Genomic DNA, 26,038 nt, shown 5'->3' on the forward strand with positions numbered 1-26,038 from the left:
TCAGAATTTGTTTGACTTAAGAGGGATTCTTTTTAAAGAAACAGTTACGTGGAGGTACTAGATAGAAAACTGAGATGTTGTTGTGTCGTGCGTTAGATAGGACCTTCAAAATGGATTTGCATATTGCCAGACTTAACTGGGAGTCGGAGACATAATTGTAGATTATTTGAAATCTTAACTAAGGCTAAACTAAGAAAGTTGGCAAATAAATTGAACATAGAAACAAAAGCAGAATCTCAGAAGGACAAGATGGCTAAATTGATTTCTCAGCACTTAAAAATATCAATAAGATACCTGGAACTTGATATTTTACGACTAGATTTAGTCATGATTCTGTAGAAATGAAAAATAAGTTTAACTTAGAGCAGGTGAAACGCAGAAAATTCAATTAGAGAATGAGGAGGAAAATGAACTGTAGAATAGAAAGTTTGAACTAGAAAACATGGAGCAATAAAACAATGATAAGAACAATGGAAAGGCAAGTAGAATTTTAAAAGCTTGAAAGCTTCTTCAAAAAGAAAGAATTTAGAGAACATGACTAAAGACAGTGAAAAGCTTAATTCAGTTTAACTCAAAAGTCTGCATTTAGTCCCTAAATATAGGAGATGGATTGGAAAAATAATTTCCAGCTCGTTTGAAAAACTTGCTGAGAAGCCAAGTGGCTAAAAGAGGCTTGAATCTTAATGTTAGGGTGTCTTGATGGGTACAGCTATTTGAATGTGTACATCAGTTTGTCAGAAGAGCAATCTGCAAACTATGTAACTAGTTTTTATCAAAATCTCAATGCTAATGAGCTTGCTGCTGAAGTTTTATCAATTAAAATTCAATTCTTTAATGGAGAAATGTAATCAGTTGTTTGTAGAATTTGCAAGGGATAAAGGAAGATTCTGGAATCAACAGATTCTATCACTGAAGTTAGAGAAAAGTTTTGATAATGTAAGAGAAATTATGATATTGGAAGAATTCCAAAATATTATTCTGGTAACTCATAAAATTTATTACAATTAATGTCAAGTACTAAAACTCCATGAAGCAACAGTTCTGGTAGATGCTTATAATATCTTATGTAGGGAAATATTTATATAGGACTTAACAAGAAAATTGGGGAAGTAGAAAATCTAGGGATAGAAAATATCTTAGTTTAAGGGAACAAATAGAAGGACACAAATATTAAAGCAGAAAGGCTAGAACCTAAAAGTGATATAAAGTAAATGATATGCTTCCATTGTAATAAATTGGGTGTTTTAACCAAATGAACTTTAGCAGCTCAAGAAGGAAGCTCACCACAACCTTCTCAAGTGTATCTAGAGAAGGGCAACAGTGATGCTCATATTCCATGGGTTTTTTTTTTAAGATTAAGTCAAATGCTGGGATTTAGACAGGAGACTAATCGCAGTCATAGGAATACTTCAGGAATCCTCGGAAAAGTATGCAGTACTAGCAGCAGTACACATGGAGCATGTTTGCTTAGAACCTACTAGGAAGAAAGAGATGACTCAGGAATGTCAATGAAATTCTTGGATTATTGGTAAAGATAATAAGACCACTGGAGGTTCTGAATATTTTATTTCAAAAGAAGACATTTTTTTTGCTCTAACTATCGAAAAGATAAGCCGGTCCCATTATATAGGTTTGGTTTGAAGACTGATCTATTAAAGAGATTGGTTATAATCAGAGCAGTGCAACAAATCCTTGTAGAAGGAATTGATTTTTTTCTTAGGGAATGACCCGGCTCATTCAAAAATGTTTCTTTTACCAAGTGGAGCAACCAATAGAAGGAAAAGGAACAGAAGTCATAGGAAGAACTTCTAGCTACGAGAGAACTTCTCATCCAAAGTCCACTACTTAAAGCAGAAGGAGAGGTGCTCACATTTCTTCTTCCAAAAAGTATGTAATGAAATATGATCAGATGAAGGAAGATGACAACTGAGTAATGCCACCACAGCCTGACTCAAAAGATCAACAAACTTTTGTACTAGACTGCATGGTGTGAAACCTAACACAGCAAAATATTTCTGTCCTTCCTGTCCTCCAGTGTGGACATCTTAGGAGACTGTAAGCTGCAGAATTTGGGCAAACCACAAGTACAAACTGACAAAGCCTGTTTCTTTCATCCCAGACATGGTAATCAAAACAAATAAATTGTATTCAATGCCTTCAACTTGGATTGACCCAGGTGTGTTTTGGAGGTTGCTTCTGGCCAGCAGTGTGCCAAAGTCCACAAGGAAAAGCATCATCATCCTCAAACAGAGGGCAGAGATGGGTGGTCAGAAACTGGTGGCCTATTTCATTGTTTGACCAGTACTATAAAATTCGATCCAACGTCCTCACTATTTGGGAGTTAGTGAACTATCCAGATCACACCTGCACAGTAGCCAGCAGGAGGTCTCTGAGGTGCTTACATGTTTTAGGAATATAATAGTGCATTTACAAGAAAGACAGGTGGAGACCTGTTTCAACAGCCTCACTATCCACTTGGTGTCAGCAGTCAGGCTTCCAAATCTAGATAGCGAATAGAAAGCCCTGCGGCACTTTGAGAACAGCAGCCTGCCATTGCAGGTGAGGGGCAGTGGGAAGGAGGGTGTCCTCTAGCAGGTATGAATGGCACCAGCTGCTACACTGTCTTTGTGGAGAGGGATCTGCATCACAGGATGGGCTATGACTGTAGGTGTGGTGTGGAAACATGAGAGTGAGAGCTCAAATTGGAAAGAAACAAAACTGGTGAATGGAAATGAAAAAACACTAAGTCAAAGTAAGCAGATGAAGAAAAGACAAGCATCAAGTATGACCAGAATTGAAAATCACATGACATCAGGTTATAGTCCAACAGATTTATTTGAAAATACAAGCATTCAGAGCACTGCTGCTTTGTCAGATAGCTACCCGATGAAGGAGCAGCACTCCGAAAGCTTGTATTTTCAAATAACCTGGTGTCATGTGATATTTAACTTTATCTACCCCAGTCCAACACCGATACTTCCACAATCTGACCAGAATGATCAACACCCCCACCCTATCCCTGTCACTCCAAAATGACCATGGCTAACCCACCTAACCTGCATATTCCTGGACACTACAGGAAGATTAGCATGATCAATCCACCTAATCAGCACATCTTTGGACTGTGGAAAGAAACTGGAGCACCCGGCAGAAACCCACATAGATACTCAAATTCCACACAGTTTCCATCCAAGACGGGAATTGAACGCAGGCCCCTGGGGCGGCACGGTGGCTCAGTGGTTAACATTGCTACCTCACAGCGCCAGGGACCCGGGTTCGATTCCAACCTTGGGCAACTGTCTGTGTCTATATGGGTTTCCTTCAGGTGCTCTGGTTTCCTTCCACAATCCAAAGATGTGCAGATTGGGTGAATTGGCAATGCTAAATTGCCCATGGCGTTCAGGGATGTGTAGGTTAGGTGCATTAGTCAGGGGTAAATATAGGGTAGGGTAGTGGGTCTGGGTGGGTTGCTCTTCGGATAGTCGGTGTAGACTTGTTGGGCTGTAGGGCCTGTCTCCACACTGTAGGGATTCTATGATTCAGTGCTAACCACTGCACCATTGTGCCCTCACATGTTAATGTTGCAGGAAACTTACTTTGAGACAGATGATTAGCCATGACCTAACTGGTTAGATCACTTTTGCAATTCTGGTCTCCTTCCTATCGGAAGGATGTTGTGAAACTTGAAAGGGTTCAGAAACAATTGACAAGGATGTTGCCAGGGTTGGAGGATTTAAGCTACAGGGAGAGGCGGAATAGGCTGGGGCTGTTTTCCCTGGAGTGTTGGAGGCTGAGGGGTGACCTTATAGAAGTTTATAAAATGGATATGGATAGGCTAAAGAGACAAAGTCTTTTCCCTGGGGTGGGGGAGTTCAGAACTACAGGGCATAGGTTTAGGGTGAGAGGGTAAAAGGGACCTAAGAGGCAAAATTTTCACACGGAGGGTGGTGTATATATGGAATTAGCTGCCAGAGGAAATGGTGGAGGCTGGTACAATTGCAACATTTAAAAAGTATCTGGATGGGTATATGAATAGGAAGAGTTTAGAGGGATATGGGCCAACTGTTGGCAAATGGGACTAGATTGGGTTAAGGTATCTGGTCAACATGGACAAGTTGGACTGAAGGGTCTGTTTCCATGCTGTCCATCTGTATGATTCTAATTGAATGCTGGAGCATGCTTGAAAAGCTGAGTGACCTAGTCCAGTTCCAATGTTCCTATATAAGCTTCGTCCCATTCTAGCCCTTCCCGATTTGTATATTTGCAGACCAAATGTAATCCATTGTATGTAAAATACTTTAAAATATTTTTGAGTTATGAGAAGAACTATGATCTTGAGTGTTTCTGGCTTTTCAGGCCAGTACAGAAAACTATAGACTGGTGTCCCCATGTGTTATTGAATGAGGAGGGCTGCATTGTCAGAGATGCTGGGTTTTTTGGATGAGACCTTAAACTGAGGGCCCATCTTTTTTTCAGATGGATGCAAAATTCTGAAGAAGAGCAGGAAGTCCTGGTCTCCTGGCTCACTATTTGTCTCTCGAGCAGCATTATTAAAATAGATTACCTGGTCATTACTATATGCATCTCAGTGTAGTTTGGAGGAGTTTAAAGTTCACAATATGGCAACCACATTAGCTACAACACAGTTGTAACTACAGTTCAAAACAAACTTGGTTAGCGATAAATCTCTTTGCAATAGAGTAGCACTGTTGCCTCACGGCGCCAGGGACCCGGGTTTGATTCCAGCCTCGGGCAACTGTCTGTGTGGAGTTTACGCATTCTCCAACTGTCTGCGCGGGTTACCACCAGGTGCTCCTGTTTCCTCCCACAGTTCAAAGGTGTGCAGCTCAGGTGAGTTGGCCATGCTAAATTCCCCGTAGTGTTTAGGGAAATGTAATCTAGGTGCTTTAGTGTAAAGTAGTAGTCATGATGGGTTTCTCTTCGGAGGATCGTATGGACTTGTTGGGCTGAAGGGCCTGTTTCCACACTGTAGAGATTCCATAAAAAAACAGCCTGAGATTAATCACTAAACAGAAGGCTTTTTTTCTCTTTCTTCCCATTTTTTTTTCTAGATCCCTCAGTGTTCTTCTCTCATCTTGTATTTTATGCCATGCAGCAGTTGGCTGAGAAGGTCTTGTTGTTCCAGTTAGCTGAAAAGGGATGGAATTGTTTTGCTGTTTTTCCCTCCATATTTGATTGTAATAGATATATTTAACGAGTTAGGAAATGAATGTGTCAATCTGTACTTATTTGGTTATGCGCTGGTTGTAAGGATTAGTCAAAGGGGTTTTCTTGAGTTTTTAACAAAATGGCAGGTCAAAGTTACTATTTGTGAAATTGATCCAGGTTAAAAACATTAAAAGGTTAACATGATCCCAAAATGCAAAACATGTATTTGAAATCCATACACACGATTACAGATTGAACGTGGAGTTTGTTAAATTTAGCCAAATATGACATTATGGGAAATAAGAGTGAATTTGAATTTCCATTTTTCTTCTGGAAATGTTGCTATAGAAATGCAGAAATGTTTCCAGTTGAAATTTCTGCCAGTTTGTAAGAATGTAAGAAAGACTCAGCAAACTCCAGGTTTAGCTTCTATGTTTGAGGGAGAGAGCGGGAACGGTTTCTTTTTCTCCTTTCTCCAGTTACTTTTTGCCAATCCAAATCCACACCCAAAGCTTGGTTCAATAATTCTATAAGAGGTTCAGAAATCCAAAAGGTATATTCCAAAAGATAGATTTCATTAGCCATGCCTGAACAGCTTCTCAGCCCTGGTTTCAAGGCCCCAGGTAATTGCGTGTTGCATATCTTGAGTTTCCACTTTTGATAAGAAGTGCTAGTACCCCTTCAGGGTGTTTTATGTTGTATCTGGCAGTCTTCCGAGACCCTGAGTCTCCATGGAAGGGAAAGTGGCTTCCTGATGCACATTGTCAACCATTTGAATATGGGACGGTATTCCTTTGTTTCAGTAAAATGCTTACTCTTTCAAATAAAAGTCTGAAATGTGAATGCAGCCGATTAAATACCAAATTAATATTTGATATATCACATCTTTGTGACAACATCTGCCAATTTTTTTAGCCTCTAACATAATAACTGTCATTCAAGTCTTTATAAAATTAGAGAGCATGTCTGTATTCATGCCCTTTACCTAAATTCTTTGCTTTGGTCAGCGTAAAATAGATCTGTACTACATCATTCTGGCAAAAGGTCTTCACCCAAAACATTAACCTCTCTATCCACTTTCAAATGTCAATATACCTATGTATTTTCTGGTACTTTGTAATTGATCATTTTTAATTGCTCTGATTGGCAAGGCCTTTATTTGGAGTAGTATATTGACTTCATCCCATGTTTGGTGAAGGCCTCGTTAGTCACAGTCGGTCATGTTTTAAATTCTATTAAATTAGCTAAAGACTGAAGTCCATAGCTGCCTTATGATACTATAATGTGGCCATTGTTACACCACAGAGTGATATAATTTTAAAAATCTCTGGAATTTGCGATCCTTTCTAAAAAGACAAGTGAGTATATAGAGAATAAAAAATGAGCGAGATGATGAAAAATGCATGAGATTATGAATATGGTGCTTCTCGATTAAAGCAAAGGCCGGGTATGTGGCAAAGCAGTTGCATATCAAGGAGTCAAGATGAAGTTTCACACCACAAGAGCGAAATTTGAAACTCAGTCCTGCTTTTTCACTTCTGAAGCTGGAAATCGTGGGAGATGGGGTGTTCTTTTTATCAATAGCAGATGTCTTGACAAACTGAGAAAGATGTCATGTTCCAATGATGCAGGCATTTAGTTTTAACTCCTATACTGTAATATCACATGGCTTGAACAGCATATTTTATTGTATGCAACAGTCGAATGTTAAGATTTTTATAAATCACTTTGTTTATAGTGTTTTACGCATTTGGGATGTTTCAGTTTTGTCACAAATGAGAACAAAAATTGAGCTATTTATTGTGATCACAACTCAAGCGTCAAGAAGTCTAGAACCTTGTATTTAAAACAGCTCGCAGATGAATAGGAACAAGACCAACCTCCAAGCTATACAATTTCCTGAATTGGAAATGGATCGCTTTTGTTTCCTTATTTCTGAATCAAATCCTGGTCCTTCTCTTCCTAATAGCCATCTGGGTGTGGCTTCACAAAAACAGCTTCATTATTTCAAGAATGATCCTCAGAGCCATTTACCCAATGGTAATTAAGGATGGATAATAAATGCTGGGCTTTGCTGGTGCTGATCACATCCTGTCAATTTTTAAAAATATAAATGAAAAGCAATTGCAAACTATCATTCATTGTTAAAGTATAGATAAACTATCAGGACTGTGATTATTATAACTATTTGCATAAATGGTGATGCAAAATAACTCAAATTGGGACTGAATATGGATATAGTCAGCATTGCCAATGTGAACTCATTATTAACACCAAGTTAATGAATATATTTCACAAGTGATCAAGCACACAAGTACTATCATTGGTAAGATCTTGATCTATAAATTCAGGCACAGGGACAGTCAATGATGGGAGTTGAAAGAATTAGGGAAGGTAGAGAGATGAACAAGTATTGAGAGGGGGAGGGGAGGGGGAGGGAGTAAGGGTAATTGGGAGCAAAGAAAAATGCTTCTGGGAAATGGAAGGTATGGGGCATTGGTTTCAGGGATTGGGGTGGGACAATGAAGACAGCTGTTGGAGGGAATGATGGAGACCAGCCACTTTTTACTTATGTACATGTGCAACTGGTCTGCCATCGTGGAGGCTAAGAAGGCCAATTGACTGCCGAAAGCTCATGCTACACAGCTAAATATCTAGGCCAAGGTATTTTTCCTAAGGCCTCCTTGTGGAATCTAGACAGGAGCTACTCTATTTATTCTGTCTTCACAAACATTGTTTTGAATCTAAACATAAGCAGGGATCAAATGTTCTTTGGAGGCGCCAGATGATAAAAGTTTGTTGGTCCATTTAATCTCCTCTTACCAAGTTAACAAACCTTCATTCCTCCTGTTACAGCATCTGTTATTTCTTACATGAGGCCAGGGTCTTACCACGTCATACTAACCATTAATGCCCACTATAAGTAATATCTCCTGACATAAGTTCATGAAATGTTTTTAAAAAGTGGGTTTGTTGGCATTTGTGAGAAGAAAATTAGGTTATTGTCTTGTTTCTAAAAAATCTAAATAGTCTAATATTTGATTTTTGTAGATATTGAACAGCTTGCAGCATGTTTCTAGCTTTTGTTTATTTTTCTTCTCTGACATCTGCCCTTTACAACCTTCTGAACAGCAAAAATGCTATTTATATGAATACAACAGTGTTTGCTAGATTATATCTTTAACCAAGAGAACAAATGTAGCATATTTTGGCAAATGTTTGCAATCACTGATCTTCCTGCACTATATCATCATACTGTACCCCATTGTTATGATCACAGCTGATTGCACTACAGGACAAGTCGGAACTCAGGATGAAATTGGACTTGACAGTTTTTTTTTGTTTTATTATTGTTAATGTGGTGGTCAGTAACTGAAAGCTAGTTAAATGACATTGCAATGTTTCTTTGACAATAGAAGAACACAAAAGAGAAAACATATAAAAAGCTATGTAAACATAGAACACAGTTTGAAAGACCCCAAATACACAGCAAAACAAAGTTTCAGCTTCTTTTGTGACACTAGCCATGACAAGAGGCTCAAACTTGGGAAATTGCTCCCCTATATCAAATCTTTTCAGTTCTAATTTCACGTGAATTATAGAGTCTTCTTTCATGAATACTCACAAAACTGAGAGCTTAAATTTTCTCAGCTTTTAAAAACTTGTAGATTTCTAACAAAACACAATTGATTTGAAAGTTGCACAAATGAAATCTTTCTACCTAATTTTGCTTTCAAAATTGAATTTGCATTTGACCTAGTCGGGTGTCTTCCAACTTGTCCTGAAATATTCAATCTCTGGATTGTCTCGACTAAAACCGATTTTTGATTATTTTGAACTGAAAACAAGCAAATAACTTTCCATGTTTATTCTACCTGTTGTAAAACCCTGCAGTATAAGTATTTTTCATTAAACGTGCTAAGGATATTCAGTCACCTGCGACCTTATTTTTCTTTAAAAAAGAACCCTTAATAAAAGTAACCAAGTTCATATGCCTCTACCTTGAAATCCAAATTCTCAAAACATTATTAATATGCAAACATATAACGTATATACCTTTTTACATAATATCAATATTAAAATGATGTGGAAAAGTTAAAGCCAATAATATAAGCACAGTTCTTCATGGTAAGTAATCAATAATTTAGACAAAATGTTGATACTCTGTGAAGTGTCCTTTTTTTCAGTGGTGACTACTATGCTCATTAATAATGAAGTGGGATTCAGATGAATGAGAAGTTATCTAACTGAAATGTACAAGGTGCAGTATCTGTGAGTATTCATGCAAGAGACTTGAAAGCGTTGGCACTGAGAGTTTGCTTCCTCTGCTGACCAATCTGGAATATAGTGGACCATTTCATGGTAAGTCAAATGAGGACTGAAATGGTATGCATTACCATCACTCAGGTTTGTGAATCTTTGAAACTCTCAAGTCCAGAGAGTTATGAATGCTCCACCATTGAAAATATTTAAGGCTGAGAAGGGTAGACTTTAAGAGAATAGTGGGAAAGTCGAGTAAGCCTGATAGTCAGCTGTGATCATACTGAATAGCGGAGCAGATCTCATTGGGTCATATGATCTATTTCTACTTCTATTTCCTGTGTCAATACATGTGCATGAGCAGTTGAGAGTTCTTGTAAGCTGTCTGAAAAGTGTTCTCCATTCTATTCTTCAGATACCTTCACATGCAACGTGTTGATGACCCTCCTGAATGATGTGAAATTTGGGGAAATGGCCTCGTACAAGGAACTAGCAACAATGGCAGGCAATTCAAAAGCAGTGAGGGCTGTTGGAGGAGCCATGAGAGCTAACCCTGTAAGTTTATCGCATGAAATAATGAGAAACATTGATACCAATAATTGAATCATCATACTTTGTGCCAGACTATTTTGCTGACTGAAATAGTGACATTATAATCACAAGTTCCAATCATTGAGAGGTTGTATTTTAAGCATTTTTAAGAAACTATTTTTAATCCATATCCAAAGACTTCTGGAAAATGCACACTGGTGGAAGTGAACCCTTTCATATTGGGAAATTTTAGATGCAGTGTCCACCAGCTCCTGTTCATTATAATTAATATTAAGTACTTGTAGTGAGCTTGTTCATAACGTGCTTAAACTGGGTGAAACTCTCTGCCTAAAATTTATCTTTGCCCTCTGCTGTTGTCCATGCAATGGTTGAAAAACAGGTAAAAGATAATATTTCAAATTTGTCTTTGAGACAATATTTATATTGCATGGTAATGAGAATGTATATATGAATTCCTCCATTGAGCCAATGAGCCAATGTTTGATACTCGAAACACACAAAATGGTAAAGTTCAATTCTATGCTTGGGCTGAGGTGACTATCTCAATCAGATTGACATTTATTGTAAATTCCTCCATGCCTCGGATGATGGAGGATGAAAAATCAGCCTTTGATTGCTCCTTCTCACTTTTTTTCTGGCTCCTTCCACAAAGTGTGCATGCATTTTTATCAGAATCTAATCGGGTATAATACTGCCTGGGTACAGTACATAGCCAAGCTCACTTGTCCACAGGCACACGTAACTACTTAGTGGCTTAATGGTGGCTGCTTCAAATTATATCCTAGCAGAAACAATGTCTTCAGAAGAAAGGGAGGAGAAAAAGAGATAAAGAGATGCCTCAAAACAATAAGTACAAGCAGACAGATGTTGTTTTCAATGACGAGAGTCTGTATTCAACCTACAGGCATGAACCTCAATGGCCAGACTGCACAAATTTTCATCCTTCCCATACACACACGTACACACACTAGTGCTCTTTGTTCATTTAGGTCTCCCAATGCTGTATCCCACTGGGAGAACATAATTGCTCACCTCTGTTATCTTGTTTATTTTCAAAAGAGCTTGATATGAGAGCCAAAAATATTGCCATCAGTTGTGAGTCCACAATAACCAGCATACTCTTTCACAAATAAATGTTTCAACTACCTCTCTGCTTGTGCAGGCAGAAAGCTTTTTCTTACTTTTTTTTAACCCAATTTCTTTTAGTTAGTTCCTGCTTAGCAGGCAAAGAAAGATTGAGGAAAACTGTATGTGAGTGGTCAAAAACAGCAGTAATATTTTCTCCCCAACCTCTCAGCTCATGAAACTGCCATAGCACAGAACATATGAAAGTAGCCATCATATTCATCCAATGAATCCAACATTTGATTCTATATGAAGGTGCTGCATGGGAGGCTGCTCTGTAGTTATCGTCAATGGCACTCTGTAATCAGATGATACAAAGTCTACTTCTGTCAGGCTGGATTGGTCCCGACAGCTTTTCCTCACCACCCCTGTACCCCCAGTGCAGCCTTGTATAAAAACATAGTACTCTATTCAGAAGCCTAACGGACAACTTGCAAAGGTACCTATTGAGGAAAAGGAAATTTCAGCATCTATTAAGTCACGTCTTCAACCCAACAGCACTGCAGTTAGAATTTCAAGGTTTAACTGTGAGATCTACTGAGCTATCATTATACAATGAAGTATTTCAAACTAGAAATGATTGAAACTGTGTTTGTCTGTTCTACTTTCTATCACAACACTCTTCTGTACACAAGCAGCTTATCGGACTATAGTATTATTGTTTCGTACAGGAAATGGAAAGACCCTCTTCTCTGTAAAATATTTTGTTAACTGAATATTGGAATTTCAAAGAGGACATGGCTTTGTCATATTTAATGAGCTATTTAAAGATAAATGAAACACATCAAGAATACATTGATGTCATATCTATGAATGCTTTCTACAATGTGTACCCTGAGCCACAAATTGATCAAGTACTTAACAAACACAAGCAAAAATTGCATTGCCTCTGAACAGAGAAAAGGCAGATACATGTTAGGAATCTCTCATTGCATCTTTAGTTTGTTTGTTTTGAATATCTTCTGTTTCTATTTTCTAATTTCCAGGATTCACAATCTTTTGTTAGAATAATAGAAATTTCAAGGCAGAAGGCACCATTTGGCCATTATGCTTGAACCGCTGCAATAGTCCCCTCAGGAGCTATCTATGTTTATCCCATTTCCCTGCTTTTTCCTAAGCATCCTTTCATATTTTTTTTTAAGTTCACGTTTAATACTCTCTTGAATGTTGTGATTAACACCATTTTATTCATTACTTGTTATAAAACATTGCATTTAAAATTAGTATGTATTGTAGCTGTCTTTCCAGGTGTAACATGTGCACTGAACATCCTGAGTATTGGAACATTCTGCATCCTATTTGGCTCTTGCAGTTTGCTCTGTAATCAGTAAGATCATGATTGATCAGATTTTAACCTGAACTCTACATTCCTGCGTACTCCCAATAATCAAGAGTATATCTACGTCTGCCTTGAATCTATTTAAAGATTCTGCATTTTGAGAAAGGAGAAAGTAAGGACTGCAGATGCTGGAGATCAGAGTCAACAGTGTGCTGCTCAAAAAACACAGCAGGTCAGACAGCATCCAAGGAGCAGGAGAATCGACATTCCGGGCATAAGCCCTTCGTCAGGAATGTGGCAGAGAAAAACCATTTGCTGAACGCATGAATCCTCCTCGAATGCAGAAAGGCAGGTCTGGGAAAGTGTGGCTTTGAGTTGGGGCACACTGACCGCAGGTGGAGTAGATGGCGGCACGTGGCTGATAGTGTGGAGTGGAGGATCCGGAAAGAGAATCGTTCTTGAAGGTTTTGGATTTGTAGTAGGTATCCTGTTCAGGTCCAAACTGTGTTGGTCTGCATGTGGCCCAAAGTCCATGTGGAATCAGACAGTTCTGTAGGCAGGTACTGAGGAAGAGGATGAGTCTGCTTGAGGATATGGCTGAAGAGCTTCAGGGCAGAGGAAAGGACTTGGGGGATACAGTGAGAGAGGGACTCACTGAGATCTTTGTAGAGAGAAGAGGAGAACTTCTTCAAGGTAGGCATCTTTGGAAGAGGTTTCGCAGTAAGGTTAAAATCAATGAGGAGAAGGTGAGGACTGTAGATGCTGGAGATTGCAGTCAAGAGTGTGAAAAGCACAGCAGGTCTGGCAGCATCCGAGGAGCAGGAGAATCGACATTTTGGGCAAAAGTCATTCATCAGGAAAGGCATTTTGAGAAAGGGAATTCCAAAGACTCTCACCTCTGTGAGAGAAAAAAGATTTCCTTATCTTATCTTAAATTTTGAAATTATGACCTCTAGTTCTAGATCTGCCCTCAAGACGAAACATCCTTTTCACATCTGCCCAATCAAGTGACCTCAGGATGTTATATGTTTCAATTACGTCAACTCAGCCTTTTCTAAACACTGGAGGGCACAGGCCTATCCTTTCCTTATAAGGCAGTCTGTTCATTCCAAGTATTAGTCTTGTAAAACTTCTCTGAATTGCGTCCAACACATTTCCATCCTTCAGTATTAATATGACCAGTACTCTCAACAATGTGCTGTTTAACTGAAGCATGTCTTCCCTACGCTTACATTCAATTCCCCTCGCAATAAAACATAACGTTCTATTAAAGAAAAAACATTGAAGAGATCCTGAAGAAAAATCATAACAGATTCAATATGCTAATTGTGTTTCTTTCTCCACAGATCCTGTCAGAACTGCTAAGTTTTTCAGCATTCTCTGTGTTTGTATAATGTTCTGTTAACTTTCCTCATTGCTTGCACTACCTGCCTACCAACTTTCTGTAATTCATGTACTAGCACACCTAGATCCCTCTGCATCCATGTAAATCACGTCTACCGCTCTGCCCTCATTAATCCTCTTTGTTACTTCTTCAAAATACTCAAGCTCGTGAGACATGATTTCCCACACACAAAGCCATGTTGACTATCCCTAATCAGCCCTTGCCTTTCCAAATACATGTACATCCTGTCACTCGGGATTCTCTCCAATAGCTTGCACACCACCAACATCAGGCTCACTGGTCTAGAATTTGAGGGTACACCTACATCAGGTCCTGAGGCTTCATCCACCTTTATGCTTTTCAAGACATCCATCACCATCTTCTCTGTAATATGAACATTTTTCAAGACGTCATCATCGATTTCCCCACATTCTATACCTTCCGTGTCCTTCTCCACAGTAAATGCTGATGCAAAATGTTCGTTTACTATCTTCACCAACTCCTGCGGCTCCACACATAGGCTGCCTTGCTGATCTTTGATGGGCCGTATTATCTCTTTTGTTACCCTTTTGTCCTTAATGTATTGATAAAATCCCTTTGGATTCTCCTTAGCTCTGTTTGCCAAAGCTATGTCATGTCCCCTTTTTGCCTTCCTGATTTCCTTCTTAAGTATACTCCTACAGCCTTTATACTCTAAGGATTCACTTGATCTATCCTGTCTATACCTGCCATACACTTCCTTCTTTTTCTTAACTAAAACCCCAATTTCTCTAGTCATCCAGCATTCCCTTCACCTACCAGCCTTTCCTTTCACCCTAACTGGAATATACTTTTTCTGGACTCTCATTATCTCATTTCTAAAGGCTTCCCATTTTCCATCAGTCCCTTTACCTGCGAATATCTGCCCCCAATCAGCTTTCGAAAGTTTTTGCCTAATACTGTCAAAATTAGCCTTCCTCCAATTTCAAACTTCAGCTTTTAGATCCAGTCTATCCTTTTTCCATCACTATTTTTAAACTAATAGAATTATGGTCACTGGCCCCAAAGTGCTCCCCCACTGACATCTCAGTCATCTGCCCTGCGTTATTTCACAAGAGTCGGTCAAGTTTTGTACCTTCTGTAGTAGGTACATCCACATACTGAATCAGAAAATGTTCTTGTACACACTTAACAAATTTCTGTCCATCTAAACCCTTAACACAATGGCAGCCCCAGTCTGTGTTTGGAAAGTTAAAATCCCCTATCATAACAGCCCTATTATTTTTACAGATAACTGAAATTTCCTTGCAAATTTTTTTCTCAATTTCCCACTGATTATTAGGCAGTCTATAATACAATCTCAATAAGGTGATCATCCCTTTCTTATTTCTCAGTTCCACCTAAATAACCTCCCTGGATGTATTCCCTGGAATATCCTCCCTAGGTACAGCTGTAACGCTCTCCCTTATCAAAAATGCCACTCCCTCTCCTTCCTAACCCCCCCCCCCTTATTATCCTTCCTGTATCCTGGAACATTAAGCTGCCAGTCCTGTCCATACCTGAGCAATGTCTCTGTAATTACTATGATATCCCAGTCCCATGTTCCTAACCGTGCCCTGAGTTCATCTGCCTTTCCTGTTAGGCTTCTTGCATTGAAATAAGTGCAGTTTGATTTATCAGTCCTAGCTTGTTCTCTGTTTTGTTCCTGCCTGCTCTGACTGTTTGACTCACTCCTTTTCCCAACTGTACCAGTCTCAGATTGATCTCTTTCCTCACTCCCTCCCTGGATCCTATCCCTCCACATTACTGGTTTAAATCCTCTCGAGCAACTCTAACAAATCTCCCTGCCAATATATTATTTCCCTTCCAGTGCAGGTACAATCTATCCTCCTTGTCCAGGTCACTTCTCCTCCTGAAAATATTCCAATGATCCAAAAATGTGAACCCTTCTCCCATGCCCCAGCTCCTCAGCCACGCATTCATCTGCTCTATCCTCTTATTCCTACCCTCATTAGCTCGTAGCACCGGGGATAGTCCAGATATTACTATCCTCGAGGACCTCCTTTTTAAATTTCTGCCTAACTTTCTATATTCCTCCTTCAGAATCTCCTCCCTTTCCCTTCCTATGTCATGGTTCCAATGTGTACAGTGACCTTCAGTTGGTCCCCTTCCCCTTTGAGAACATTCTGCACCCTCTCTGAGACATCCTTGATCCTGGCACCAAGGAGGCAACACACCATTCTGATTTTTCACTGCTGGCTGCAGAAACATCTGTCTGCACCTCTGATTAGAGAGTCCCCTATCACAATCACTCGCTTGGGACCCGACATACCCCTCCTTACATAAGAGCTAGTCTCGATACCAGAAACTTGGCTGTTCATGCTACATTCCCTTGACAGTCCATCACCCTTACATTTTCCAAGACAGCATACTTGCTTTAAGATATATGAAACTCCTGCAATACCTGCCTCCCTCTCTTACCTTTCCTGGAGTTAACCCAGTGACCTGACTGTCTCTGTGGCTTTTCTCCTTTCCTATAACTGCCATCCGTCGCACCCCCTAGCTCTCGTAAATTCTTCACTGCCTCAAACTGTCAATGACCTCTTTGGCTAATCAATCACCGGGGCCCGTTCCATTCAGAATTCCCAGTGGTTCCCATCCTCCAAGCACCAATCGTAGGAAATTTTTGAAAGTTGACAGAATGATGGTATCTACTTCTACAACCTTTTCAAGTAGTGCGTTGCAACCCCTGAATCCTCTCTGAGTTCTCTTCAACTTCCCTCTTTGTCTGCTACTAATTCCCTCACTTGCTTGTAATGTTCCCTGGTTATTGATCTTCCAAATAATAAAATTGGTGCTGATCACCATTCCCCCAGTTACTTCATTATTTTATGCAGCTCAGTTACAGCTCCACACAAAACCTCTGTTCCAAAGAAAACAATCTCACCCTATCTGATCTTCCTATTGTGAAAGTTCTGATGTAATTGTATTCTTCCTGTAATATGGTGTGCAGAACTGTATGCAATGCTTACCTGTAGCCTAAGAATTTTTTTTATAAATTTTAATGTAGCCCTGCTTTTCTTATGTTCTCTGCATCATGTAACAAAATAAAGTAGCCCTAATGTTTCTTTTTTTACCCTACTTATCTACTATCCTTTGATCTTTAGGGATCACAAAATCACAGAATTGCAACTGTGCAGAAAGAGGGCATTCAGCCTATCCTGTCTGCACTGGTTCTCTGAATATTTTAACTTAGCCTCCTGCTTTCTCCTCATTACCATGCACATTGTTTATAAATAAACATTCCGAACCTCCTTGAATGTTTTAATTGAACCTGCCACCACTCCATTTCTGGGTAGTATATTTCATAACTCAGCTTCTTTTGCAAAGTACTGCAAAACTGGCCCCTCTTGTTTGTACAACAGTTAGGAACAGTTTCTCCCTATCCACTCTGTCCACATCTCTTGTAATTTTGAATACTTCCTTGAGAGCTCCTTTTGGCATTTGCCTCCAAGGTAAACAGTCCCAATCTTTTCTCACAAATGAAGTGTCTCATCCCAAACTATGAAATTTAGGATTTGCACCAAGATCCAGATTATTTATATGTATCAGGAAAAGCAAGAGTCTCAATCCTCAACTCCAAACCTTGCAGTCCAGAAGATACCTACTAACCATTGCAATCTGTTTCAGTTTACTCAGCGATTTTTGTATCAGTATTGCTGCTACCCTTTTGTTTCATCAAGTATAACTTTCCTCACAAATCTGTTGTGTGGCCCTGTATCAAATACCTTTGGAAATCCAGGTATTCTATATCAATTGCTTTCGCCCACCCCCACCATTAACCCATCTCTGTTACGTCTTGAAAACATGCCATCGAGTCAGAGACCCCTCTGTGCCTTACTTACTGTCTCCAAATGTATTCCCTCACATTTATCCCAAATGAATTCCATTTGTAATTTACTGTTTATCCATTGATATTTTCCTACAGTGTGCAGGTTTCTTCCTCACTATAACCAAACTCCAAATATTTGTATCAACTGCAAGCATCTTCATCATGTCCCTTATGTTTAAATTTCTAGTCCTGAAAAGGAATGGACAGAGGACTGTGATCTCCAGGGCTGCACTAGAAATAACTTTCCATTCACAGAAACATTCATTGACCAATACCATTTTACCTCTTTTCCTCGAGCCAATTTTAATCCAATGTATCCCTTTCCCTTGCATCCAACTGGCTTTCACTCTTCTGACCAGACCTGAGATGTTTTTAAATGTTTTGTTAAAATCCATGTAGCCTGCATCAAATGCACTACCTTCATCAGAACCTCCAACTTACTGGACAAAATTCAGTTAAATTAGTCAGAAATGACTTCCCTTTACGTGATGATTAATCATATCTGTCAGAATTTTTCCAATAATTTGACAACCACCAAGTGTGGCCAACTAATCTATAATTACGCAACCTAGTCCCTTTGTACAATGTTAACACTCTCCAGTATGTATTCCTATCCTGTAGCCAAAAATGATTGGAAAATGATGGCCAGAGCCTCTCCAATGTTTCGCTTAACAGCCTAGAAAACATTAATGGGGTCAGGGAGTTTGTTTTTTTTTTAAACCATTTAGTATTTACTTTCTTACTGTGTTTATTCTGTTAAATACATCAAACCTCCTCCTCAATTACAATGTCTGCTTTGCCTGCCTTTTTTTATGAAGAGAGGCACAAAGGGCTAGGTTTTTGCATTTGAAGTCAAGAAATTTCCCAATGATGCCATCCTTCCTCTTACATAGTGCTGGACAGTGAGATCCAGACCAATGTCAAGACATCCTGTTTTAGCCCAGTTCAGAAAATGGGAGCAAGTGTTCCCAGATCCATTTTAAAAGCCCTCCTGATGTACTTCAGCCCTACGTCAGGAAAGGCAATTCTGGCTCCATGTGTTCATTCACGAACTTCTAATCTGTTGACATCATTCCTCAATCTGGGGAAACTTGCAAAATGCTTGCACCCACATTTTGCATTAGATGCCAATGACATTACAAGATAATGAGCAATCACTCACACACTTTTATACTTTGCACATATATTTACCCTTGTTTTTGGAGGGAATTTTTGAGAATTCAAAAGATGACTTGTACACTAATATCTACAGTTACTTCTGTCTCTAGTTCTAAGGGATCAACATTTAGGTTAGATTAGATTAGATTCCCTACAGTGTGGAAACAGGCCCTTCAGCCCAACTAGTAACCGCTGACCCTCTGAAGAGTAACCCACCCAGACCCATTCCCCCTGACTAATGCACCTAACTCTATGGGCAATTTAGCATGACCAATTCACCTAACCTGCACATCTTTGGACTGTGGGAGGAAACTGGAGCACCCGGAGGAAACCCATGCAGACACGGGGAGAATGTGCAAACTCCACACAGACAGTTGCCCAAGGCTGGAATCGAACCCAGATCCCTGGCGCTGTGAGGCAGCAGTGCTAACCACTGAGCCACCATGCTGCCCTAAAGTTACTTTAGCTACTTTCTTCCCTTTTATATATATACTTGTAGGAGTTCTTATAAAATTCTGACTTTAAATTCCTGGCCAATTTATTCTCACAACCTGTTGTATTTCTTGCCCTTTTTTCTCAACTTTTTGGTGGTCCTTTGCTAGCTTTTAGAACAGTCTAAAGAATTGTGAAGACTGAGAGATGGTCTCACTGGGACATGCAAGTTTATCAAGGCTGTGACAGAGTAGGTACTGAGAGGTTGTTCCCTCTGCCCGGGGAATCTGAGGCAAAGAGGTATAGTTCCAGGATAATCAGGATGATCATTTGGGACTGAGATGAGCATTTTCTTCACCCGGGTCTTGGTCTTTGGAATTCTCTATCCCAGCAGTTTGTCAATTTGTCATTGTTGAATTTTTTAAGACTAAGATAGCCACATATTTGGTCTCAGGGAATTGAGGGATATGGGATGCTGACAGGAAAATGGAGCTGAAACCACTGATGAGCCATGATAATATTGAATGGTAAGTATGTAAGTTAGCTAACTGAGCTTGAAGGTTTGTTTCCAGACGTTCCGTCACCATACTAGGTAACATCGTCCGTGAGAATCTTTGGTGAAGCACTGGTGGTATGTCCCGCCTCTCTATTTATAGGTCTTGGTTTCTTAAGGTTGTGTGGCAGTCTCAACAGCCTGATGTCTTCTTTTCTTTTGTTCATATATTTGATAAGCATTTCTTTGTAGTTAGCTGCATGTAATTCAACAGTAATTTTGTGACATCAGAAGACAGAAGAGAAGTCTGCTTTAGCCAAAAGATGTGATGTTTTTGTTACAAATTATGTCAAGGACACAGTGGATAAACTCAACTTTACAAAGGAGAAAACATCAAATACTTTTCTTTATGTCAGGTTGATTGTGAGGTCCATGGTCCTCAAAGGGCAAACTTAGAGTTCAATTAACAAGCTCATTAGAACACTACAAGGGACCTGTAAGAGAATCATAAAGCCTCCTGGGGGTAAGGGAATGTAGAAATGATTAGTTCAAAGTCATTTTAATGACTATGATGCAGACTAAGCATGTTATTACTGAAAGTGGTTACTATATGGAGAGGTCAAAATAAAACAATTTCTCTGTGAATTTATCTTATTTTTGTCTGTAGTCCAAAGCTTAATAATCCAGAAATTTGATCATGTAGTACTCATTATAGAGATATAAAACTGTTTAAGTGACCAATATGGTTGATATACCATACCGTGCACATTCTACCATGCATCCCTTGTCATACCAGCTCCTCCAGACACCCAGATAACTCACTGAATGTGTTTAAATATCCATTAAGGTTCAAATTACGATCATCCTTTTTTCCATAATCAGCTCTCCCTCATATCTGACCCATTAGTAAACTAATTCACCAACATAATGCTCAAATAAGCAGTGAAGGCCTTTAAACACTACTGATTCAAGGGCATCTCCTCTACATAAACTTTAGTTATTGGTTTGACCCTCTCAGTTACCTAATGGGCATCTTTAGAATTATTATCTGACTTGTACAACTGACTTTTGACTTTGAGCTTTTGTTGGTCTACTTTAGTCTGCCCTTATCATGATTTCACCGCAGGAAGAGATGGACTGGCCCCTGAGCCTGACAGCTGAAAGTCAGCAATTGAGAAAACAAGAGCAAGCTGGGAGAAAAGGAAGGAAGAAGGCAACATAGCAAATTCAATTACCATGGATCTTTAGAGAGAATGGCTGCCTTAACTTCACTGAGGAACACTGTATTAGGCTTTCTGTTTGAGGATGATGCTATCACCAATCTACTGTAATAACTAAAGACGTACCCAAGATATGGACAGTGCTGTCCTTTTGCTGGCAAGGTCACAGCTCTCCTTATATTTTAAGTAATGAGTTCCTTGCAGTCAACAGCAAGTGATAAGTGTGATATCTCCAAGGTTTATGTTTTCTCCTTTCTCTGGACAAAGCACCCTGTTTGATTGGCACCACATTAACAAATATTCAGTCACTCCACTACCAATGCTCAGTAGCAGTAGTATGTACTGTTGCAAGATGCACAGCAGAAATTCACCAGAGATCTTTAGGCAGCACCTTCCAAACCCACATTCACTTCCATCCGGTAGGGCAAGGACAATGGATACAGGGGAACACTGCAACCTCCAAGTTCCCTTCCAAGTCACTCACCATCCTGACTTGGAAATATATTGCCATTCCTTCACTGTTGCTGGGTGAAAACCTTGAATCTCCCTCCCTAACAGCATTTTTGGTCAACCTAGAGCATGTGGGCTGCAACTGTTCAAGAAAGCTGTTCACTACACCTTCTCAAGGGCAACTAGGAATTGGCAATAATGCTGGCCAGTCGGCGATGCCCAAGTTCCACGAGTGAATAAGAAAACAATTCCTGCAAGATATAACGAGTAGAACCCCAGAGGTCTATCCTGGGGCCTTAACATTTTACAACTTAGATCAATTATTTACATGTTGGCAGTGAAAGCATTGTAGCTAAATTCGAACGCACGCACACACATATGCGCGCACGCACACACACACACGTGCGTAAGAAAGGATGACATGAGCAATACATAACCATTAGCATAAAAATATATTTATATTGCATCGGCAGGAAAAATCTGGTGGAAGTTGTATAGTGTGGCTAATATGAACTTGTTCACATTGACAAGAAGAATGAGAAAGCAGAGTAATTCTTAACAGAGAATGACTGTGGAACATTAAAAGTGTGAAAGATCTAGTCATGGAAAATATTGTGGCTGTAAATACTGCTCCTTTTTTGAGGTATTTTAGATGTTGGAGGTGATTTTCTTGAATTCCAGGAGCAGTAATTACTGCTTTATGTGCTGTTGCATTGTTTTGGAACTTTGGGGAAAGAAAGATCAAAACAACAGCACTTTTGAAAGGAGGAAAACAGACAAAAGGCAGCTACCACATGGTCAGTGAGGAGAGAGAGAAAGAAACCTTTACTGCTAACTGACAGCAGTGAGTCTTCACAGTTACTGCCTTTGCTGTTTGAGTTCATGTATCTCTGGATATCAGAGTGCATCTGGGAAAAATTAACAAACAGCGGAATTCACAGCTGACCTTGGCAGAACCTGTGTGGGGGAGCTCAAGTCGAGGAACAGGTAAGTGCGTAGTTTTTAATAGGTAACCATGCTGTAAGTCTATAGTAGTGAGCAGAGTGAGTTATTTCTTGATTATATGTTTTATTGAGATCTGTTTCTTGATTACGGTTTAAAAATATAAACCAGAAGTACTAAGTTAGCCTGAAGCACTTTTGTTTAGAGCAATAACACAGTGCTATTTTCTGGGTCTGTAGATTGTGAAGGAGCAAAGGTGGCCTTTAGTAGAATGATATGCTCTTCTTGTTGATTGTGGGGGTTTAGGGAGAGTTTCCATGTAACTGATGATTATGTCTGCAGGAAGTGTCTTTGCTTGCGAATTCTATCAGATTCCATGGATTGGTTGCAGTGGCTGTTAGAGGCAATGAGGAGTTTACAAAGCTAGCGGGTGTGATGGATGGCAGCTGTAGGAAGGGAGAAAAACAGCAAATGCAGTCAGGTAGATGGGTTGACACCAGGAAAGGTAGGAGGGATAGGCAGCTAGTGTAGGAGTCTCCTGTGGCTATCCCCATCTCAAACAAGTATGCTGTTTTAGAAAATGTAGGGGCGATGGACTCTCGGGGGAATATAGCATGAACAGCCAAGTTTCTGGTATCGAGACTAGTTCTAATGTAATGAGGGGTACTTCGGATTGTGTTAGGGGACTCTCTAGTCAGAGGCACAGACAGATGTTTCTGTGGGTAGCAGCGAAAAATCAGAATGGTGTGTTGCCTTCTTGGTGCCAGGATCAAAGATATCTAGGACAGGGTGCAGAATGTTCTCAAAGGGAAGAGGGACCAACAGGAGGTTATTGTACACATTGGAACCACCGACATAGGAAGGGAAAAGGATGAGATTCTGAAGGGAGAATATAGAAAGTTAGGCAGGAATTTTAAAAGGAGGTCATTGAGGATAGTAATATCTGGATTACTCCCAGTGCTATGAGCTAGTGAGGGTAGGAATAAGAGGATAGAGCACATGAACGCGTAGCTGAGGAGCTGGTGCAGGGGAGAAGGGTTCATATTTCTGGATCATTGAATCTCTTCAGGGTAGAACTGATCTGTATAAGAAGGACGGATTGCACCTAAGTTGGAAGGGGACTAATATACTGGCAGGGAAATTTGCTAGAGCTGCTTGAGCTGATTTGAACTAGTAAGGTGGGGTGGTGGGACCTTGGGAAATAGTGAGGAAAGAAATCAATCTGAGATTGGTACAGTTGGGAAAGGGAGCAAGTCAAACAGTCAGGGCAGGCAGGAACAAAGCAGAGAACAAGGTAGGACTGATAAATTAAACTGCATTTATTCCAGTGCACGAAGCTTAACAGGGAAGGCAGATGAACTCAAAGCATGGTTAGGAACATGGGACTCTGATAGCATAGCATTTACAGAAACATGGCTCAGGGATGGTCAGGACTGGCAGCTTAATGTTCAGGATAACAAATGCTAGAGGAAGGATAGGAAGGGGGGTGGTGAAGGGAGGAGGGGGAGTGACATTTTTGATAAGGGATAGTGTTACTGCTATACTTAAGGAGGATATTCCTGGGAATACAGGGAGGTTATTTGGGTGGCACTGAGAAATAAGAAAGGGATGATCACCTTATTGGGATTGTATGATAGACCCCTAATAGACAGCAGGAAATTGAGAAACAAATTTATAAGGAAATTTCAGTTACCTGAAAAAATAATAAGGTGGTTATGGTAGGGGATTTTAACTTTGCAAAAGTAGACTGGGACTACCATAGTGCTAAGGGTTTAGATGGAGAGGAATTTGTTAAGTCTGTAGAAGAAAATTTTCTGTTTCAGTATGTGGATGTACCTACTAGGGAAGGTCCAAAACCTGGCCTACTCTTGGTAAATAAGGCACAGCAGGTGACTGAGGCTTTATTGGGAGAGCACTTTGGGGCCAGCAACCATAATTCTATTAGTTTAAAAATAGTGATGGAAATGGATAGACCAAATCAAAAAGTTGAAGTCCTAAATTGGAGGAAGGCCAATTTTGATGGTATGAGGCAAGAACTTTCAAAACCTGATTGGGGGCAGATGTTTGCAGGTAAAGAGATGGCTGGAAAATGGGAAGCCTTCAGAAATGAGATAACGCGAGTCCAGGGACAGTAAATTCTGGTTAGGGTGAAAGGAAAGGCTGGTAGTATAGAGAATTCTGGTTGCCTAAAGAAATTGAGGGTTTGGTTAAGAAAAAGAAGGAAGAATATGTCAGGTATCGACAAGATATATTGAATGAATACCTAGAAGAGTATAAAGGCAGTAGGAGTATACCTAAGAGGGAAATCGGGAGAGCGAAAGGGGACATGAATTAGCTATGGCAAATAGAGTTAAGGAGAACAAAGGATTTGTATAAATACTTGAAGGTCAAAAGGGTAACAAGGGATAGAATAAGGCCGCTCAAAGATCAGCAAGGCGGCCTTTGTGTGGAGCCACAGGAGATGGAGGAGATACTAAACAAGTATTTCGCATCAGATTTTACTGTAGAAAAGGGTATGGAAGATATAGAATGTGGGCAAGTAAATGATGACAACTTGAAAAATATCCATGTTGCAGAGGAGGAGGTGCTGGATGTCTTGAATCACATAAAAGTGAATAAATCCCCAGAACCTGACCTGGTGTGCCCTAGAACTCTGTGGGAAGCTGGGGAAGTGATTGCAGGACCTCTTGCTGAGGTATTTGTATCATCGATAGTCACAGGTCAGGTGCCAGAATACTGGAGATTGGCTAACGTGGTGCTACTATTAAAGAAAAGTGGTAAGGAATAGCCAGGGGTTTATAGACCAGTTAGCCTGACATCAGTGGTGGGCACGTTGTTTGAGGGAATCCTGAGGGATAGGATTTGCATGTATTTGGAAAGGCAAGAACTGATTAGGGATAGTTAGCATGGCTTTGTGCATAGGAAATCATGTCTCACAAATGAGGGCAGAGCAGTAAACGTGATCTGTATGGACTTCAGTAAGGCATTTGACAAGGTTTCCATGGAAACTGGTTAGCAAGGTTAGATCTCATGGAATACGGGGAGAACTAGCCACTTGGATACAGAACTGGCTCAAAGATAGAAGACAGAGGATGGTGGTGGAGGGTTACTTTTCAGACTGGAGGCCTGTGACCAGTGGAGTACAATAAGGATCGGTGATGTGTCCACTGCTTTTTGTCATTCATATAAATGATTTGGATGCGAGCATAAGAGGTATAGTTAGTAAGTTTGCAGATGACACCAAAATTGGAGGTGTAGTGGACAGCGAAGAAGGTTGCCTCCGAATACAATGTGATCTTGATCAGATAGGCCAATGGGCTAAGGAGTGGCAGATGGAGTTTAATTTAAATAAATGTGAGGTGCTGTATTTTGGGAAAGCAAATCTTCGCAGGATTTATACACTTTCCGGTAAGGTCCTAGGGAGTGTTGCTGAACAAACTGACCTTGGAGTGCAGGTTCATAGCTTATTGAAAGTAGAGCCACAAGAAGACATTTGGTATGCTTTCCTTTATTGGTCAGAGTATTGAGTATAGGATTTGGAAGATCATGTTGCAATTGTACAGGACATTGGTTTGGCCAGTTTTGGAATATTGCGTATAATTCTAGTCTCCTTCCTATCGGAAAGATGCTGTGAAACTTGAAAGGGCTCAGAAAAGATTTACAAGGATGTTGCCAGGGTTAGAGGATTTGAGCTACAGGGAGA

The 26,038-nt window shown here is 40.0% G+C and overlaps 1 protein-coding gene across 2 annotated transcripts in view; it reads left to right on the top strand.

Moving 5' to 3' along the window:
* mgmt (O-6-methylguanine-DNA methyltransferase) overlaps positions 1-26,038 on the top strand; it is a 422,264-nt gene that overhangs the window by 368,553 nt on the left and 27,673 nt on the right. For both annotated transcript variants that reach the window (XM_087998971.1, XM_087998970.1), the window contains one exon: positions 9,845-9,984. In XM_087998971.1, coding sequence (XP_087855097.1) covers positions 9,845-9,984 — 140 coding nt within the window. The remainder of the gene's footprint in view (positions 1-9,844; positions 9,985-26,038) is intronic.

Source organism: Chiloscyllium plagiosum, unplaced genomic scaffold (assembly GCF_037043375.1).
Source record: "Chiloscyllium plagiosum isolate Xiang-an unplaced genomic scaffold, Cpla_swu_hap1 HiC_scaffold_22, whole genome shotgun sequence".
Taxonomy (NCBI): domain Eukaryota; kingdom Metazoa; phylum Chordata; class Chondrichthyes; order Orectolobiformes; family Hemiscylliidae; genus Chiloscyllium; species Chiloscyllium plagiosum.